Source organism: Malus domestica, chromosome 15, assembly GCF_042453785.1.
Source record: "Malus domestica chromosome 15, GDT2T_hap1".
NCBI lineage: Eukaryota > Viridiplantae > Streptophyta > Magnoliopsida > Rosales > Rosaceae > Malus > Malus domestica.
Window position 1 is genome coordinate 30,003,234 of NC_091675.1, and position 20,892 is coordinate 30,024,125.

The 20,892-nt window shown below is 36.4% G+C and overlaps 1 protein-coding gene across 1 annotated transcript; it reads right to left on the reverse strand.

Moving 5' to 3' along the window:
- Positions 1–4,550: 4,550 nt before the first annotated feature.
- Positions 4,551–8,863, reverse strand: LOC139191845 (uncharacterized). The gene is made up of 3 exons (XM_070812870.1): positions 8,756–8,863; positions 8,607–8,674; positions 4,551–4,947 (listed from the first exon to the last, which is right to left on the reverse strand). The coding sequence occupies exons 1-3, from the start codon at positions 8,861–8,863 to the stop codon at positions 4,551–4,553; spliced, it is 573 nt and encodes a 190-aa protein (XP_070668971.1).
- Positions 8,864–20,892: the final 12,029 nt, after the last annotated feature.

Consider the following 20,892-nt stretch of genomic DNA (forward strand, 5'->3'; position numbering starts at 1 on the left):
TATAAATAGAGAGAAATTTATACATAATATTATATTATTAGTTCAAAATATTACAGTGCATGTACAAGTCATTAAAAATTCATTCGATGTGAGTGCATCATCGTAAGATTATATTGTTGATGCATAATAGGATTAACATATAATTTAGTTAATTATGCGACGTGATAGTATTCCAATCCCATACAATACACTTTTCTATGTCATTGTACTTGTCGTTTTGTGAAATGAAATCAATGAATACATGATAGGAAATGGGAAGCCCAATTTTTCCCTTTCACTTTCTGTCACTCTAATCTTGCTTTTCTTTCCTATCTGATATGAAAGAGTGGTGGTAGTAGTAGTACTGTGGTACTCATCTCTTTTATTCTACTTTCGAAACTGATCATCGTATTTCAAAAGTCATGATAATTTATACCAGTAACAAGTTATAGAAGCACAAAAACAATAATCAACAAGAATTTAACGAGGTTCACTCTAAATTAGATTATCGACAGGGCGACGATGTGGGTGATCCACAATGGTAAAAAGAAATAAGTACAACAAAGAGGAGAGATAGCTTATTCTAACACTTGCGGTGCTTTTAAAATAAGCACCTTATTTTATAATTTTTCTGTTTGATTTCAATTGACCAGTGACACTATTAAAACTAAGGAAAACTAATGAAAATGGCTTGAAAACTTTGAGTTTTAATGATAAGGACAAAATAAAGGGTAAAGTGAATAGTACCAGGATTGACTTTTTAGTGTAAAAATGTGGTTTTTCGTTAAAGTGAACAGTACCGGGTGCTTTTCGTTAAAGTTCCCTTAAAACTATGCATTCAAGAGAAAATTTCTCCTTTGATGTGATTGACCGGCTCACTTAAGTTATGTCACGTTGATGATCTCTTGAAACAAAAACGGTATTTTAAAAAGTTCCAAAAGAAATTTCAACCCAAAACACGTAAATTTGAGCCGCTATTTCAACACATATGTCCTTATTTTCCTTTTTACGTTCTTTTCCCAACATGATATTATGCTACTTGAGTCTCAATATGTTACCTCAAATTGGTTGTGCATGAATGATTGGTAATTGTTCACTTATATAAAGTCCTCGATATATACATTTTATTTCAATAAATATTTAAGTTCTCAAATAATTGAAAAGTGAGCTTATACAAAATAAGCTTTGTATGATAATATTGCACCATTGAAAATTCAGTTTAAAATTTATTTTTTCCGTGAACTATGTCATCTTGGGATATGAAAAACTTTTTCGCAAACTATGTTGAGTTCTAGCAAAAAGGAAACTGGCTAGGGTTAGCTTCCATGACATGAAAAATAAAAGGCGAGAAGACTCAATTTGTATAAAACAATCTTAAAGAGATAGCAATGGGGTTGCAAAATTAAACTAATTATGCTAAGTTAACAAAATATTTTTCTCTTAATTTTTCCGTATAATGTCCTTTACATAGTAAGTTGATGCTACATTTGAAAGGATTCTTCGTGAAGTGCAAAGAGATTTTTTAGGGTGCTCTAGATTATGGAGTATTTTGACTTTTTCAACTGTTAAAAAAAACAACAATCAAAATTTAAACGGTTAAAAAAAAATACAAAAATCTTATACTTCGGAGCACTGCAATTTTTTTTTGTGTGCAAATGGATGCTAGCACAAAAAAATGTTTATTTTTCGTTCCCTAGACCTAGAGCATAATGCAACAAGCAGCTCATTAGATTGTTATTTTGGCCTCCAAATTTGCTATACGGTTCCACCAGATTGATTGATGCCCAAAATACATACTGTTTGGAAACAGATACAAATGGTAATATAGAAACGACAAACCCTCTAAAGCAACTTCAGATAATGTGTATTTTTCATTTCATGTATTTTCCCCTTTCACTCTCTTCTTCGCCGTTATGTTTCATCTTTTATTTCCCCAACTCCATCTTTCCACGGTTCTTCTATTTTTTAATAGAATAACAAAAGTGTTCTTGAATACATCCGGTTCCACTATAAAATCAAGTGGTAATATGTGGAGTAATTCAATTTATAAGTGTACGCAAAGTATGTTGAGAATGTATCCCACATTGATGGGAGAAGAGACATGAAATGATCGAAGCATGCTAGCCATCACGGTGAGGTGACGTAACCATAAGGGTAAGTGATGCAAAAAGTGAATAAGATTAAAACTAATTAGAACTAAACAGTGAAAGAGTGCGCAATCGTGGATTGAACCTGCTACGATTATTCAGAGCGTAATAAACAGTGAGACTACAGAAGAGTAGTCAAAACAACCAAAGTACACTTATTACATAATAGTGATAAGTTTGTACGTCTAAAACAGAAGGAAATGTCAAAACTGCCGGGATTCCTCGAGTGCCACAAAGAGTACAACTATCTAGGTCCTAGAGAGGTGAAAAACAAAGTTGAGTGGGTCAACAAAACAATGCTTATAAGAAAACCTTTAACTTTGAAAATACTAACCCCTCGTCGTAAAACAAGTATAGTTTCCTTAAAACATACTACTCAGGTATATAAACAATAATTCGATAATATTATAGCAGTAATATAACTAGGAATATGCCAAGTAATGATGTATCAAATGCCAAGTAATAATCATGTGATAATCAAGTATAACTAAGTGCTCATCCATCTAAGCTGACACACAAGTTCGAACAGATAGTTTTTGACACGAACAGGACTGGGTGTAATCAATATGCTCTAGTATTACGATCACATGAAGGCTGGTGCAGAAGCATGGTCACATACAAGTCGGATTGCCTAATGCAATTTACCCGACAGGACTGGCACCTAACTTGGATCCAAGGTGAGCGAACGGTGCGATGTGAACATGCACGTGAAGGACTGGCCCTGGCCCTGAGGCGAGTACTAACACCAAGGTGCAGCAATATGAGCATGTACACAAGTATGTATGAATGTCATGACAGTAATATCTCAGCCATATAGCAGCATTTATCACAATATATATCACAAAAACGATACTTGGCAATATAAATGTAAAAGTGAAGTAAATACGCATTTATGGAAACTATAAATATGTATAGGTATAAAACAAACTGCCCACTCACAAGTATGTTGCTGGGTCGTAACCCCCGAGCCTAGCTTGGCCTCGTAAATCCTCAGGCTAAGTTTCCCCTATATGTGAAGTAACTAAAATAACATTAATTAAAGCACATAACGGAAACCTAAATAAAACCCCCATAGTTTGCTCAAACCTAGGGTTTAAATATATGAAATTGATCTACTTGACGACACGAACACACACGTGTTGACCACACGTCGGCTGGAGGTCGGACGCACCATCACGCGCCGCCCAAAGGGGTTGCACAGATTTGTCATGCGCGCCCGCGAGTACAGGTGTACTCGCCTTCCTCGCGATTTTTTGCAGTTTTGCAGATTTTTGGGCCAACTTCCAGGGCTCATAACGATCTCGATTCTCGACCAAAAACACTTCTACAAAAGCCAAATTAAAGCTAGGAATGTGATGTATCGATCCCAATTTACAGAAGGTTCGAATATGGTCCATGTTATTCAGACATTTGGCCTAAAAGTGGCCAAATGACCATGGTTGTAAATTTCCAGAAAATTGAAATTTTCTTCCCAACTTCTAGAGTTGATTTCTAACTCGATACTTATCCAAACTCAATGATTCAAAAGCCATTTTGAAGTTAGGAATGTAGAGAACAAGTTTGTACCTAGTAGGAGTCCAGTTGTGGTCGAGGTTGATCAGAAAAAATGGGTTGAAAATGACCAAATGGTCATGATTCTTGATTGAAAAACGTGCAGGTTCTTCCTCTTCTCGAGTTTTCTGGGTAAAACCATACGTTCAAAACATAAAAAAGAGATCAATACCGACCCATAGAATTGAAATGAAGGTTCTAAGGGTTTCTCGAGGCTTACGAAGCCATGAATGGCCTGAAAATCATTATATCGAACTCACCGAGTCGAACCTTCCTAGTTGGTGAGTCAAAACTCGTCTACACCAGATTTCAAGGACATGGTTGTGATCGTGGGACTGAGATGAACACAATGGTGTAGTTGGTTTGTCACGTTTGTGAGTTTTGGTGTGTTTTTGTGAAGGTTGCAGAGAGGAAGAGGGAGCTTGGCGAGGGAGAGAGAGAGAGGAGAGAGTTCCTATTTCTTTTCTTTTTTCCTTTTTCTGATTGGTGACAGAAAAGAGGGAGAGCATGGGATGTGATTGGCTGCTAGAGTGTAGGGATAGATGGGATTGGTTAAGTAAATAATGGAGGGGATGCACGGGTAGGATAAAAAGGGAATCCAAAGGATATGATTTCAGATTTCCTACAGTAAAAGGAAATCGAAATCTATCCAAAGTAGATATTTTTACACTTTAAAATCTACGCCGACTCGTACTAGCGTGTACAATTTAAATGCGATAGCAAGAAATAAAATGAAAGAGATATGTATACGTCCACGTCACTTGCCACTAAGGGCATACTCGTCAAATACATACTCGGGGAGAAATTACATATGAAAATTAGGGATGGGTCGTCACAATCTACCCCCCTTATAAAAATTTCGTCCCCGAAATTTCAATACTGATTACCATCAAAGCCATAAAATAAACGTGGATAAATATCTCGCATACACTCTTTTGTCTCCCAAGTGGCTTCCTCCACAGAGTGGTTCCTCCACAAAACCTTCACCATCTGCACGGTCTTGTTCCTAAGAACCTTATCCTTCCAATCAAGGATAGTCATTGAAACCTTATCATAGGTCAAATCTGGATTGATCTCCAGTGGCTGAGGAGGGATTACGAGTGATGGATCAGAAACGCACCTCCGTAACAGCGATACATGAAACATATTGTGCACTCTCACCAACTCTGGTGGCAAAGCAAGTCGATAAGCAACTTCATCGACTTGTTCAACGATCTGGTACGGTCCGATGTAAGGCTGAGCTTCCCTTTCTTTCCAAATCGCACAATACCTTTCCACGGTGATAACTTCAAGAATACCCAATCACCAACCTTATAAACTTTGTCGATAGAATGTCTGTCGGCGATACTCTTCTACCGATCTTGGGCCGCTTTCAAATTATCCTTTATCACCTGAATGTTCTGTGTTGAGGAAAAACATACTGAGTAGTACGCTAGGGGAACCAAAAATCAACCCAACATACAAAGAAACTATAAAGTAAAAATAATCTAAAACGATAGCCGATAGAAGCAGAAATGTCATGAATATAAGAAGAGGTTGCACATGAAAAAATGTTGGACCACCAATAATATACATCATTATGTGCACCAAAATTAGCAAAAACATCAACCATATAGTTGCCCTCGTAAAATATATATAAAACAAAATCACGCATTCTAAACAATTGCTCCAATCCACTACGGCCTCTTTTGGTAGCTCGGACTGTACTGACTATTTCTGTCGGATAGGATAAATAGCCACCGGATAGTGCTGACTAAATTAGTCGGGCGTTTGGTGCAATATCAGATTAATGACTGTATTATTTATCTGTGTTTGATACCGAACCGGATAAGAAAATGGAAGAAAAACAAATTTTGACAAATCTTTGTTTATTTGTTGAACTTTATTCATATTTATACCTATTGAAAACCACACAAATTTTTAAATAACAAAGAAAAATAGGAAATTCCATACTTCAAATTCAAAATATTTTCCAATAACATAAAAGAAGGTTCACAAAACACAACTACAGTTGTTAGGTTATATAGATTAATCCAACCACATATCCAAGTTCACAAAATATACAAATGCAAGTTGGTTTCAGTAAGAAACAATTTGTCCAAATAGCCAAAATATATGCATGTTGTTGCTTTGCTTTCAGTTAGAAGCAATTTGTCCAAGTACCAAAAATATATACATGCTACAGCTTTTAACAAAAGATATGCATGTTGCTTTTAACAAACTATATTGTTGTTGTTTTCCAATGTCAATTGCGGTTACTTTGTCCAAGTAACATGAGTACGAAGGATTTTTTTCATTGCACCATCCAAAGACAAGAATGTCCTCTCATTCTGTGGCTTTTCGAAAAGGATATTCAGTGCCTTGATTTGCTCCCCAATACACAAATCCATCTTCGACAATTCTAAAGCAATCTTAGGTTTTGGATCCACTCTTTCTGAAGCAATTCTTGTATCTTTGACAATTACAAGAAGACATGATCATTGGCTAATTAAAGCCAAAATGCAAAGGAGATTAAACATCTGCAGTAGTAGAATACAAAAAGGATACAAGCATACATGGGTAAGGAAGCTCAAGAAAGATAAGAACGCTAAACTACTATCTTACAAGTAATCCATGTTCCCCAAACCTTCGTAGTCTCAGGTGCTACGTAACTATAAAGCCAGACAACACACATTTGAAACTTAACTATAAAATGACCTTCTCCATATGTGTAAGCTTAACCACAATGCAAAATTCTGCACTCAACTTCCTAGGTCACTCTAGGCTCAAATAAACATCAAAACTAATTCATTCGAATTTCGAACAATGTGAATATATCCCATCCTTCCATGCCATTTGAATTTCTCTGTTTCTCCTGCTTGAATGTTCAAACAAATAACCATTTAACAAGCTTTTGATCAAGATTAAACGAAGCGCTTATGATGCAGGGACATAAATAAGCAGTATTAAGCAGGCTAAGAACATCTGATGCAGTAGAACACGAAGCAACCTAATTTTCAGAAATTTTATTTGATTCAGTTTTTAAATTATGATGTGCTAAAAACCTTTGTCCTTTTGTAAATTGCAGAGCCATTAGAGAGATGACTTGCTGAGGGCATTGCGAATGGTGTTGTAAGCATTGATTGGTCTCAGAATGATATAGGCAATTTTTTCCAGACTAGATATGAGTGGGATGTTCTTGCCGCACGTACCATATAGGCATTTGGCCCTGATAAGTAGGTAATACACCTACTACAAGCAGCACGTTATTTTGTTTATGAAGTACTTTTGTTGTCTTGGTTCTGTTTTAATCCTAATATAGTAAAAACATAGCTTCATATAGCCCCACCCCAACCCGCGGATAGAAAATCACCATGTGAAATCAAAACATAGCTTTATATATCTTCTATATAACTTTCTTTTCTTCATCTCTCCCTCCCTCTACCTTTCTTCAAATTTTAGCTGTACGTTCCAGACCTAGTTCTTTTGTTTGACAAAAGGGTATATTTGTATAGACCTAACATTCTATTATATTACACACTTTCCACTGAAGTTGACAAAAGCTTGCTGAATGCTATGAAGGATTCAATTGTTTAAGGGTATTTTATTTGAATTCTTGTTCTTTTCCCCTATATTGTTGTTTTAGTTTACAACTCATTATAATGTTATTTAACACAGGTTTGAGTGGGGTGCTCAAGAAGGACCTGTTTGGGTTGATATTTGAACTTTGGACTAACAGGAAGAGAAGCCCAACAAGAACCAAGGAGGGGGTTTTGCCTAAAGCCCATCACCTAAGCCCAAATATTCATTTCAAGATTTATGAAGTACTCACCCATTTAATGCAAAGGCTAGTGGCTTGAAAGAAGTGACACTTGATGGAAATCAATCTACTTTCAACCCAAAAGTACTTTCTGAATGGTAGAGTACGTAAATTACTGATGAGTCACTACCCCTCAGCTACTTTCGAGTAGGAACCAAGCTGCAAGCAGTTAGGCTAATTCGCCTATAAAAGGAGGAAGAGGGCCCAGAGACAAGGATACTCAACCAATTAAACAACCAAATACACAAACTCTGCTCAAGCCAGATTTTCATACGAAGCTGTAGTCAGCCCCCAACCTCAATCCTTTTCAGGATTAGCCCTCACAAAAGCCATCTTTTGTCTAGTTTAATAACTCTACTGCTCACCAAGTAGTATTGATTTTCTTGTAACTTTATTTATCATCCATTCTCCCTTGAAATCCTTAGACCCCTGTAATGGCAAAGAAAAGAAACGGCGAAAGTGGCCAGCCTGGGGTTGGCTAGTTGGCTGAAAGTGGCCAGCCCTTTAGCCCTTTGGCCTTTTCTGATTTCTTAGGGCCCTATAAGATTCCACAACCCTCTGGCCTAGCCCTCTGTTGGAGACGGTTTTCAGGCTATTTTCGACCCTCTGGCCCTCTGGACCCTTCGGTTGGAGATGACCTTAAAGGGGAAAGGGTATTGTAAGCTGCACCATACCTTCAACCACTCTATCACTAATTGTGTTCAGTTCAGAGATTGGATACAAGATCTCATGGTTAAAGGGAAGTTGCTATTAGAGAAACTTCAGACCAACATGATGATTGACACATGTCCTTTCCCAGAAGCCCCAATCAACATGATCAACTTAATATGGGCCAGGAAGGAGAAGGAAAAAACCACTTGGGAGATGAAGGTAAGGTGAATAAGCCTATAGATGGAACTCTCTAAACAAGTCAAAAGCAGTTGTAATAAATGGGGGAATGTTTGTACAAATCAATACCAACGGAAACACCAGATAGAGGTGTCCCCAGCAGGAACCATAATCAATCAAGAAGTGATCAAAGAATAGAAAGAAAGAAAGAAATTTCTGCTATTGAAAACGCAGAAAAAGGGATTCGGATTAAAAGAAGATTTCATTTCATAAGGGGATTACAAAAATCTTAATCCAATAACTTTACATCTTCAGCTAAAGCAACTATTCTAGAGAAGTAAGTTTGCATGATAGCAAAGATTCTATCTGGCTGTCCCAAGTACATATTGCTATTCACTAGTTGATTCTCGGAATCTTCAACTTCTTGCTAGGCTTTCTCCATCTCCTCTACTTTCTGGGAAAGTTGGTTGGAAAGGGTCATCTTTTCAGCTTTAAGTAATGACAGCTGCTCCTCTAAACTCTGAATTTCAGAATCAACCACTGTGATCCTTGCTTCCATTGCTGATCATTCCTCTACCAATTGCCGGAGCACAGTTGTACTCTTCACATGCTTTTCTCGAAAGCACTTTACTCTATTAGAGGCTCGCTTTGCCTTAAGATGCTGATCCCTTAATGCTCGCAAATTCTCGAAGAAACTCAGAAATGACTTGTATTGAGCTGGGGGCAGCAGCTCAGCTTGGTGAAGTTCAAAAAGGGCTTTTTTTACATCATAACGTACCTTAAGACTAAAAGAAGCTGTGAAGCCTTTTTTTCTCCAATCCTTGAAAAGCTTGCGAGCACACTGAAATAAAGGGAGCTCAGAAATTGTTGGAGGAGATTGTAGTTTGTTTTTAATCTGGCCAAACTTCTTCACTAGATTGAGTAAGGATGTTGTTGATGAAGCTGGGGGCATGTCTCTAACACTTTCAGTTGCAACAACAGGTACAACTTTAGAAGGAAGAATGGGAAGGTTCTCAAAAGAAAGAGCGGAAGTAGGAGAAGTTGCTGCAGCAGTCTTGGCTCCCTGCTCAGGACAGGGGATAGAGGCCCCTGTAACCTCGAAGACTGAAGAAAAATGTGGAAGATCTCCCTTATGCACCAAGCGCGGAGGGGACTTGTCCGAACCCTCTCCAGGATCCTGTTGCAACCAAGACAAATATGATAAGAGAGAAGTGTTCAAGCCAGGAAAAGGTAAAATATGAAAGATCATTATACCTGAGATAAGCCCGGAGCTTTAGAAAGAAGAGGAGGGGGAGTAATCTCTTGTGATTGTGGGGAAAGGTCTTCTCTACCTATTGGTGGAAGAGAAATGGTACCCGAGACCTCAACAGAAGCCTGCGAGAGTAGAAGAAGTAGTGAAAGCCAGTAACTAACCTGTAAGAAAAGAGAAGCAAGAAGAATCAAATAAAAAATATACCTGTGGAGGAACTTGAGGCTTAGAAGGATTGGTCACCTTGGACGCTACAAGAATCTCAGGAATTATCAGCTCTCTAAAAGTAGGAGTTGGTGTGTGCTAAAATTCCTGTACCAAGGCAGGCTGAAAATATGGAAGGATAGTAAGTTCAGAAAAAGAATTTCGGGTATAGGATGGCAGAAACAGATACTTACCGAATCATTGTCATCCTCCACATAATGCATCATATACCTAGTTCGATGATCAAACTGAGAAATTGGAGTCACCTCTAAAGGGGTGGGTTGTGCTTGGAAAAAAAGGGCTTGCTTTGATCGGGCTGAAGGAGAAGAAGCTTCAGGCAAAGAGATCTTCTCTGCCCGAATTTCCTGATACAGATAATCGGGTAAAAGAGTTATCAAAAAGAGAAAGAGGGGAAAGAATTCTAAGAAAAGAAGGGGGCAGTCTATACCTTTAATTCTTCAAGGACCGCATCTTGGGGATCTTTAGCTCTTCGTTGCCTTTCTACATCCAATGGAGCGTCCTTTAAAACCAAAGAGGGCCTTTTTGATAACGAAGGTCCTGATTACAAGAAGGACCAAACCGTTGGTTCCCAAGCGTGAGGTATGAATGGAAGATTAAGGTAAAATATACTTACTGGGGGCTTTTTGTTTTTTCTTATCCACGGCAATGGTAGAGGCTTTTGAAGCAGAAGTAGCTTTAAAAGACTTGGAGGTTTGAGCTCTTGTACTTCTCCTGGTTGGGGCTGCCCGCTTATATTTTAGTCGTTGTTCAATATCAGAATCAGAGGTATCCGTCACAATAATACGTGACCGTTTAGGGGCCTAAGTACTTATTTTGAGCTCTCCCTCAACCTCTAAGTCTCCAAGAAGGTCAGAGGTATCCCCACATCCTCTAATTTCTCGCCTTCTAGCTTCGTTTGTAGCTTCTTGAAGGATCAATGCATCGGCAGATTCTTCTTCTGACCCAACATCTGTCGTTTCTATGGTCCTTTGGGCTGGACGGAATGAAAATTATGAAGAATTAAAAAATCATTGATGTATAAAGTTTTTTTTATAAAGAAGGAATTGAGAGCACAGAAAGTACCTATCAAAAGAAGCTGATTCTTTCGAGAAACCATTTCTTTCCAACTTTTAAGTTCACCTGAGCTAGGAAAAGATCTGAGAGAAAGTTGGCTGAAGAGACGGTCATGGGCTTCCTGCAGATCTCCTCCATATTTCTTGATCCATTTCGCCTCCCGCCAAGAAGAAAATGCCGAAGTATACTCAAAATTAAGGATCAAAGGTTTTTAGGCAACCTTGCTCATAACCTTAAGGCTATGATGGGCAGCTTGAAAAATATCTTCTTGAGGAGATAGGAGGCGGTATGAGGTACCACAATGAATAGAATCGAAAAATGGGATTGGGGTAGCTTGCCTAAAGACCAGTTGTCTACTACAGAAGTTGGGATGATAAACCTCCAGTTCGCATTCATAACGACCGCTGCGAACTCCTCTGGCTAAATCTCGCGATTGAATACAGTTGATAAATTTCTCTCTGCATAAAGGGTCAGTGTCCTCTACAAGAGCATCTTGGAAAGCCTGATTGAGAAACCACGGACATTTGCGAAAAACAGATGCTCCCCATTCTAAGTCTGCCCGAGTCCTGCAGACTCTGAAAAAATAAAAGCAGGCAAATGTTGAATGATCTGTGGGGGGAGCTTCGGCTAAAATTCGGGTAGAGGCTACACCCTCTAGGAACTCCAAGTTAATTTCCCGAAACTCTGGGAAGTACCATTGCAACCTTAATTGGATCATTTAGATGGGCCCATTGAGGTTAGTCTCAAATGGTTTACCCCGAGTCATTTCGAAAAGGAGATGATATAAGTGAGAAAGGAAGAAGGGACATGTGGCTACATCATCAAAATTGTGAAGGGCTTCTACCAAGGGAATCCATTCGACCTTCACCCCCTTGGATTTATTGGGAAAAGCATGCTTGTTAAGCCAGTACAAGAGAAAATACATATGCTCTTGATCTATGTTGGCATTAGAAGAACCTGCACCAAAGTTGTTTTTCACAAAAGGGATAAAACCCTTGAAAGAAGTCCCATAACTTTGAAAAGTTGTTGAGTTGTATTCTAATTGAAGAAAGAGAGCCGATGTGCCCGAGCTTGTACCCGAACTTTCAGCAATCGGGCGAGGAGTGAGAGCCCAATCATGAGTTATGTCCACAATTATGCACGATGGTCTTAGCCTGAAAATTTGTTCCATATCCAAGATAGTAGGAGACATGGGACCCATCGTGAAGTCAAAGGTGTTGGTGCCCGAGTTCCAGAAAAGAAGAGCAGTGGTCAATAATTATGGCTTTGCCACTGTGGTGGTCTTTGAAAGCATTATCAGCTCATAGATACCGTTACTCATCCATTTCTTTTTTAAGATGGGCTCAAGCTCATTTATCCATTTAACCCAAGCTTCATCGTTCATTAAAGGGAAGCCACGATGGTGATTTGACCACTTGGACGAAGAAATGCCCGATTCAGCCAGAAACGGGTTTGGAGTGAACCAATTGGCCTTGGGCATACTGGCTTCTATTGCAGAAGGAACTTGAGAGACCCATGCAGGTCCCAGTGAGTGGACCCCTTCCTCCTAAAAAAAGAGTTCAAACTGTAGATCTATCCGAGGATGATGAAAAGCATTAAGCAGACGGCGTAGGGTGATTATACCCTCACTAGATTCATATGAAGATTGGTTTGAAGAATTTTTTGGGGCCATCGATTAAGATTTGGAGGGAAATATAAAAATGAAATTTTTAAAAGGGTAAAAAAGAAGAAGCCAGAAGCAGGAAAGATTTTTAAAAGCCTTAGGAATTTGGGAAAAATTGGAAAATCAGAGGTTTTAAGCCGTTTAAAGGAAATGACATAATGAGTTGTTGATTAAAGGGCAAAAATCGTGGGTTAGTGGAAAAGACTCAGTTAACGACGATTGCATTAAATGACGCTCATACCGAGTGTAGGCGCGCGGTAACTATTCAATCATTATTAAAATGCCTCGGTTTACAAGTTTAATAACGATTGAAGGGGGCATTGTTTGGGTTGATATTTGAACTTTGGACTAATAGGAAGAGAAGCCCAACAAGAACCAAGGAGGAGGTTTTGCCCGAAGCTCATCACCTAAGCCCAAATATTCATTTCAAGATTTATGAAGTACTCACCCATTTAATGCAAAGGCTAGTGGCTTGAAAGAAGTGACACTTGATGGAAATCAACCTACTCTCAGCCCAAAAGCACTTTTTGAATGGCAGAGTACATAAATTACTGATGAGTCACTACCTCTCAGCTACTTTCGGGCAGGAACCAAGCTGCAAGCAATTAGGCTAATTCGCCTATAAAAGGAGTAAGAGGGCCCAGAGACAAGGACACTCAACCAATCAAACAAACAAATACATAAACTCTGCTCAAGCTAGATTTGCATACGAAGCTGTAGTCAGCCCTTAACCTCAATCATTTTTAGGATTAGCCCTAACAAAAGTCATCTTTTGTCTAGTTTAATAGCTCTGCTGCGTACCAAGTAGTATCGATTTCTCTTGTAACTTTATTTGTCATCCATTCTCCCTTGAAATCCTCAAACCCCTGTAGTGGCAAAGAAAAGAAATGGCGAAAGGACCAGCCTTGCTCGACAAGGTTCAATCTTGCCCGATTCCCTTTATTTTGTCTTTTACTTAATAGATCTAATGTTGTAATGAATTCCCTAGTATGTATTCAAATCATTTTAGGTATCTTAATGATCTAAAGTTCAGCTTACTCTCAGATTTGGTTTTAATTAAAGGGTTTCATCATCGTAAGAGTTGATCCACTTAATGTCGTGATTAGACCTGGACCTCTGCCCTTTTACCATACAAGATATACAAAAGTCCTTAATCTAAAGGCATAGAAAAGAATCTAATGTAGACTTAACCCATCCACGACAATCCTTTGATGATGAGAAGTTAGAGTAACTTGGGGTGCAAGTAATCGACTTAAATCCACTCATTTCACATATGCCATATTAAGATGGCAGTGGCACGCCTCAGCACTTAAGTTAGTTTTGACTATGAGCCTCACGACTTATACTTAAGGCCCGACAAAGGCACCTTTCAGAATTAATCATGTCCTCTTCTTGCAACCTGAAAAACAAAGCAAGAGCCCGACAGTCAACCAAAGTGCCAACTCTGCGATGAGCTGTGTGCTCGAGCCAGGAAGGCCAACAAGCGATATTCCTACCCAAACAGGACCCCTTTATGATGAACCAATCAAATCAGGGGGCAAACTAGGCCCGATCACGAAGGTGGGTAGGATGGTTACCAAATTAATCCCATTTTCTTTGCAGAAATCCCATGCTGCTTTCTCAGCTAAAATTTTTGACAAAGGGTACCATTTAATCTTGATCATACTGGGAAAACATATTGACATGGATGAAAGTTTAACATCAACAACATATTGACATGGATGAAAGTTCAACACCAACGACAAATCTAAAATTCAACCCCAACAACTAACCCTAAAATTCGAAAATTCTAATTAAAACACAAAATTACATAATCAATTGCATAATTAGAGAGAAAACAATAACTAGATTCAATCAATTGAAAGAAAATTGCAAGAAAAATAGAAGGAGCAAGGAAGAACAAAGGGAGGTATGGAACCTAGGAAGAAGAAAAAGATGAACTGGGATTCAGATGAAGAAGAAGGCGTTTGAGAAGACCAACCTTGGATTCAGACGAGAGAGCAAGCGCAAGAGGCATAAAGAGTGTCTAGAGAGGATCGACAATGCATTCGGAGAGAAAGGAAAGAGTGACCGACTAAATTGTACCGAGGTTTTGGAGGGTATAAGCAAGCGGGTGTTTACCGTATAAAGTAGGTGGGCCCGGATTATTTAATCCAGTGGCTATTTAATACAACCAGACATCAAACACCGTACTCCGTATTATTAGTCCTATCCGGTGTGTTACATGGTGTACCAAACGATGCCTTCATATGTAATTTCTTTTTAAGTATTGTAGTTCGTCAGATATTACTCAAAATTGCCATAACTGATTAAATTTGGAGTACATTGAGCTTCTACTGTTCAAAGCAGCAATATTTAATTTTTCGTCAAACAAAGCAGCAATATTTTTATTGGAGTAGGATTCTCTCATCTTTTATTTTCATTCCCTTCTTTTCCTTACTTTCATATATTACTTTTTGTCTTCTTCTGACTATTAAAAAATTAACATAAAACATTAACGTGGTTTAACCGTAACCGTTCAAATAAGAAAAGAGGAAATAAAGAGACTAGAAAGGAAGAGAATTCTACTCTTTTTTTATCATTGTTCTAAAAATCTCAGCCTAGTGCCGCCTAGGCACTAGGCGGCTGGTCACCACCCGGATTAATGCCTAGGCATTTGAAAATTAAGAAAGAGCGCCTAGACCTACTGAAGCACCCGCCTAGAACGACTAGGCACCTGCCTATCTCGCCAAAACCTGCCTAGGTTGCGACTCACTTAGACAAAAAATAGATAACTTTCATTTTGCATTTCATTTTTTTTAATATATTGTAAGAGACTTATTGAATATTTAAATAAACACACATTATATGCTTGTTTCCCATGTTTTCATTATGTTCCAATAGCTCATAATATATATGTCATTCTATTTTGTAGTTTATGATGAAATTATATATATTTTAAGTATAAATAGACATTTATTTACACGAAATAATAGATTTAATTAAATCTGTCTAGTCTACATAGGCACACGCCATGCATAAGTATTACAAGCAATGATGAAAAGAGAGTGAAGACAATATACAATGATATCTTGTAGAATATCATCATGCAGGTGATCGCTAAACACATGAGCTAGAAGCATTCAATTGTTTTTTTCTCCAAGTCAATCGGGCTATCCCAGAATAATCATTACAAGTTAGAAGCCAACTGGTTAAAATTAAATTAAGCACTTCTTTTTTAAGAATGCTAATTACTTTCTTCATGTGCCTTTCTTCTTTAATTTGCAATATTGTTACGCAAAATTAATGATCGAAATCGTATCAATTCGGGACTACTTTTAAGAGATTATTATTCACAATTTTATTTAAAATTATATATTAAAAATTATTATTAGCACTTATAAAAAATCTATTCATCTTGCATTTCTTTTTAGTGAAGTAAGAGAGAAGAATGCAAGATATTTTTCTTAGTACTAGATAATTTTCTATGGAAACTAGTTGAGTCTTTCTTTCTTTCTTTTTTTGCCAAAAAAACTAGTTTAGTCATTTAATTATTATTCTACTGTTAATTAAAATACTCTTTATTTACTTAGAAACTTTAGTAACCATCAAATAATTAAACGATTTGAAAAATACACAAATTCAACTATATGAGACCACATCAGAGTAATCCTACTGGAAATTTTAGTACGTTTGCACTTTTCGATCCGAAGCCTTTGAAACTACTCCAAGCGCTGGTAATGATCTTGTTTAGCTGATGAATCATATCAAAATTACTGAACTTTTTGAGGAGATCTATGAACCCAACTTCTTTTAGCTCTGTTGACCAAAAGAAAAAAGAAAGCTTCTCTAAGCTCTCTCTCTCTCTCTCTCTCTCTCTCTCTCTCTCTCTCGGGGTCAGCTTTAAGCTCTCTTTCTAATAGACTTTAAGGACCAACACGTGACACTGTCTGCCAAATCATCAACTGGGATTTTACCTAGTAATAATTTCATTTTCAAATTTTGTTTCATTGAGGAAAGTTATAAACCTTTTACCTGCAACTGCAAAGTTGCAATTTGTGGTGGAAAATACTCCAGGGTTCTAAATATACTTGAACTTTGTGCAGAAGCTATATATAGCTCCTACCGCACATTTCTTAACTTCATCGAAGGAAATTGAAACTTTGATGTCTCTAGCGTTAACTAATTTATATTCACGTGTCAAAGTTATCCTAATATATACACTGTAATGAATGTCATCATTGTTCCGAGTTTGTCAAATTCATTATTGTAAATCAGTGATTCTTTTGCGGTGAGAATAATAAGGATTTTCAACAAAAAGGAATTTCGTCATCATAACAATCTGGCGAAGTACATACATTTGGATATTGCAGTTCCAAGCATGGTAACATCTTTCACCACTTATATTAGATCTCGAAGCAATTGGACGGAAAACGAATGTTAAATCTAATCATAAAATGAAGACTATATGACTACTAATGATGAAGTTGCGCACGTAACTTTCGAATGTTAAGGTGTTTTTGGCAAGGATTGATATCAATTGGTTTGTGTTACTCCATAGTCAAGGTGTTTGACAATCATGAAGAGTGGCTATGGTTTGAAGATTTCTGGATTTTATTTGGGATGTATTAATATATAGAAAACAATCATGGTTCGTAATTTGTTAGTGTTGTAGAACTCATTTTCTTGTAATGACGCTGCATTTTACCACCCTCTATTCTGTTACAAATTCATGTTACATTAATGAATATCCTTAAAAATACATAGGCAAATGAAACTTATTGCATGTATTGGTTAGTAACAAAGATGTAAGGAAGGAAAAGATCTCTTATTTAGATTATTTTTCATGTGTTTCTTTGGTTGACAAATTCATGGATGCATGTGTGTGAGTTATGGCATTCTCTGAACATATTAAACACATGCCGTGAGGGGGAAGCAACTAACATACATAAAATCTTGTATTATAATCATGTTGGTTCATTGCTTCACAGAGGGATCTGGTATTGTTTTTGTCTGTGTTCATATATCAAGTTTGCTTATACACACATGTCCTGAGGAGCTTATCCAGAAAACATGATTATCATATGCGGCATACGTCATCCTATTCTATAACATATTTTAACAACTAGAGCTTTGGAACTTTTGTGACTCACATTATTTACAAGTTGATCACATTATTTAGGGCTATTAGTTGGAATAGACGCTTTTGACATATTGTTTCACTTTTGATCACTCTTTTCAAAAATAGAAAACTAACCAAAAGCCCCTGAAAAGTTTCCTTTTAACCATCAGGACAAAATTTGTTGGTAATACCCAAATTGGGCATAAGAAAGGTGACAAATGAGGGCTCCAGAGAGACAAAACATGCAGCAACCCTTGAAAACTTCTAGACAATAATTGAATGCAAAATGATAAATTAAGGGCATGAGATCCAGAATATAAACCATGCAGGAGGATTCACATGGGTTCACATGGCCTTTATCAAAGCAAAAGGAAGAAAAGGCAAGATCCCGTCAGAATCAGAAACAGTCTCTACAGATTCAGAAATAGTGCCAAAAGGGAAGATAAGGCACACCATTCAATTGTAAAGAATTTTGTATGTTAGCATCCTCATTCAATGTATATAAGGAGAAATTCCTTTCATTGTAAACACACGGAAACAACATAGCATAGAAACACCATACTCACACCAACCTTCAATCTTTATACACTCAAGCATCTGTAGTCTTTATAGCATCCTTGTAAACACTTTCTTGTGAACAACTATCTTTGTAAACATTCCATATATCAATAAAAGTTCAAGTGTACATATTCAAGCAATCTCCAAGTCTTAAGTAACTTTTGTTTTCTTTCTTTAGTGTGTTTGTTTAATTAGACTTCTAGTCCAAAACAGAGAAACACTATTGTAGTTATATTATTAACCTACTAAACTGATGATCATACTTTGTTCGAGCACTCTGTTATAGTTGAATGCTTGTTATACAAATAACTGCACATTAAGCAGGGTACCTTTGAGTTCTTCGTACTTTTGAGTTCAGCCGTTAAGGCCTTATACTTGTACTGTGAGTGGCCGTCATGATGAACCATGTCAAGTTCCATGTGCAAGGTTCTATGTCTAGTTGTTATAATGGCCATCTGACTATTTAACTGGGCCTTGCTGTGCGAATTTAGTATCAGAGCCAGGTTTAGCATTTTAATAGTAAAGTACCTTGGGTATGGAAGTAATTAACACAACTGATATCACACTTGTTTATTTTGTATAAACAACATATATTATTGTCTTTGTAGACCTTGTCAGTCACAACCACCAGGTATTTATTGTCCCAGACATCCAACTATAAATAGCATAAAGAGAAGATTAGCATATATATCCAAAAGAATTACCAGTACTTTGAAGAATCAGAAGTTTTATCTTAGTTATCTTGAACATCCTTCATTTATTCGTAAATATAATAATACAGAAGTTCAACATAAAGTTTTAGAAGCAAAAAGAGGAACATATCAAGTTTTAGAGACCCTGGGAGAAGAAAGAGAGTTTCTAAGAAACCAATTAGCTGTAACTTTAAAGAAAGGTAGATTATAGTTTATGATAGGTTATCTTAATTTAGAAATTAGTGAACCTCAAAACAGAAAAATAACCTTGGACCAAAATAGTTTAGTTTGTTATTTTCCATTGAGAAAGCATAATCATATTTTGCTTAGTGAAGAAAATCCACAAGCCAATAGTATTGTAGATCTTATTATTAGTCAAGCAGAAAACATAAAATTAGAAACTAATAAGCATAATCATTTGTTAAACTAGTTGTTAGAGCATTTTCAGAAAAATTCCATAAAAATAATTAGACAAAATTTAGATTATATTACATCTCAGTTAGAAGATAATAATAAAAATATTCAAAGGTTTCCTAGCAAAAGAGAGATAAAAGAGCTTGTTAATCTCATAGATAGTAAGCCGAAGCAAGTAGAACTTAGATCATTAGAAATAGTTAAGCAGCTAAAATTAGAAGTTCAAAAAATTAAATTAGTACAAAAAGAGTTAAGTGAACAAGTAGAAAAGTTACATAATAAAATAGATAAATTATTAGTTTAATGACTGATTCTAGAACTAGCAGAAAATATATCCAAGCTTTGAAAGAAATTAGTAAGCTAGATAAAGAACCAGTAGGTATAACAGATTTTTCAACACAAGTATCTAGTAGTAATATTCCCATTAGGCAAAATAATTTGATTATTCAATTAGTTTTAAGTTTGGCTGAAAAAATACATCAAGTTGAAGAACAAATAGCAGAAATAAAGCAAGTTTTACATAACGCATCTTCATCACTTCCACCATCTTTGCTAGATAAATTAGAAAATTTAACTTTAAGTGCAAATAATAATATTAGAAGACCTAAGCTAAATCATTTTGATAATAGAAAATGGAACTCTTTAGGAAAAAAGGAAAAGAAGTAGTTAGAAGATATTTATCCAAATGAAAAAGAAGCACAAGAATTTATTCGAAGAGGTTTTGAGAGAACACAGAAAAATAAATATAACTTGTATCAATTAGGTTTATTTGAAAACAGAAGTAGAATTGTAAGTAGCATTAGTCAACATGAAGTTAGCTATATTAATAAAGAAGTCACACTTAATCTAATTAGTAAAGAAGCAGTTACTCATTTGAGAAAATCATATTTTAGTCAGATTCATATAGGAACAATATTAATTGGAATAGCAGGATTAACCAAAGCACAAGTAGGCACAAAAGCATTAGTATACATATATAATGATAGATGGGATAATCACCAACAAGCAGCAATAGCAACAGCTGAAGTAAACTTAAGTTTAAACTTAGCAGTCATAGGTTGTATTCCAAATTATGTTATGAATTAATGAATTTAGTAAATAAATTAAAGTGAGCATAATAACAAAAAATTATAATATGAAAGGAGAATATAAAAATTTGTGTATTAGCTTAATGTATATAGGTAAAGTGTCTGATAGTTATAATCATAAGTTTAATTTAGAGTTTCAAAATTTAGTTCAAACATTTGGTAGTAAACATGTATTTGTTAAAAGAAAAACCTGTAGATAATAGTTTTTTAGAAGGAACTCAGTGGACATTGCCTAATTTACAAGTAGCAACAAATAGACAACCAGATAAAGTACAAATATATGAAACTAGTACAGGTCAAGCAACAATTAGGTTTAGTAATTATAAGCAACTAGAAAAAATAGAAGAGGATGAGAGTGAGATCGAAAATGAGAGTATACATATGGTTTTTGATAATGTAGATATTAATTTAGTTGAGCAAAACTTTGATCATATTGTAGATAAGCTTATAGCAAATATTGATCATTTAGATGAAGAACAATATTTGGAAAAATATAAGACATGATTTAGGACTGCATAGAATTTTAGACGAAGAGATGAAAAAAT

Coding starts and splice junctions, on each gene's coding strand:
- LOC139191845 (XM_070812870.1), bottom strand. CDS start 8,863: ATGGAAGCAAGGATCACAGTGGTTGATTCTGAAATTCAGAGTTTAGAG. Junction 8,675..8,755: donor CCAACCAACTTTCCCAGAAA/GTAGAGGAGATG, acceptor TACTTGGGACAG/CCAGATAGAATCTTTGCTAT. Junction 4,948..8,606: donor GCTTTAGCTGAAGATGTAAA/GTTATTGGATTA, acceptor CACCGTGGAAAG/GTATTGTGCGATTTGGAAAG.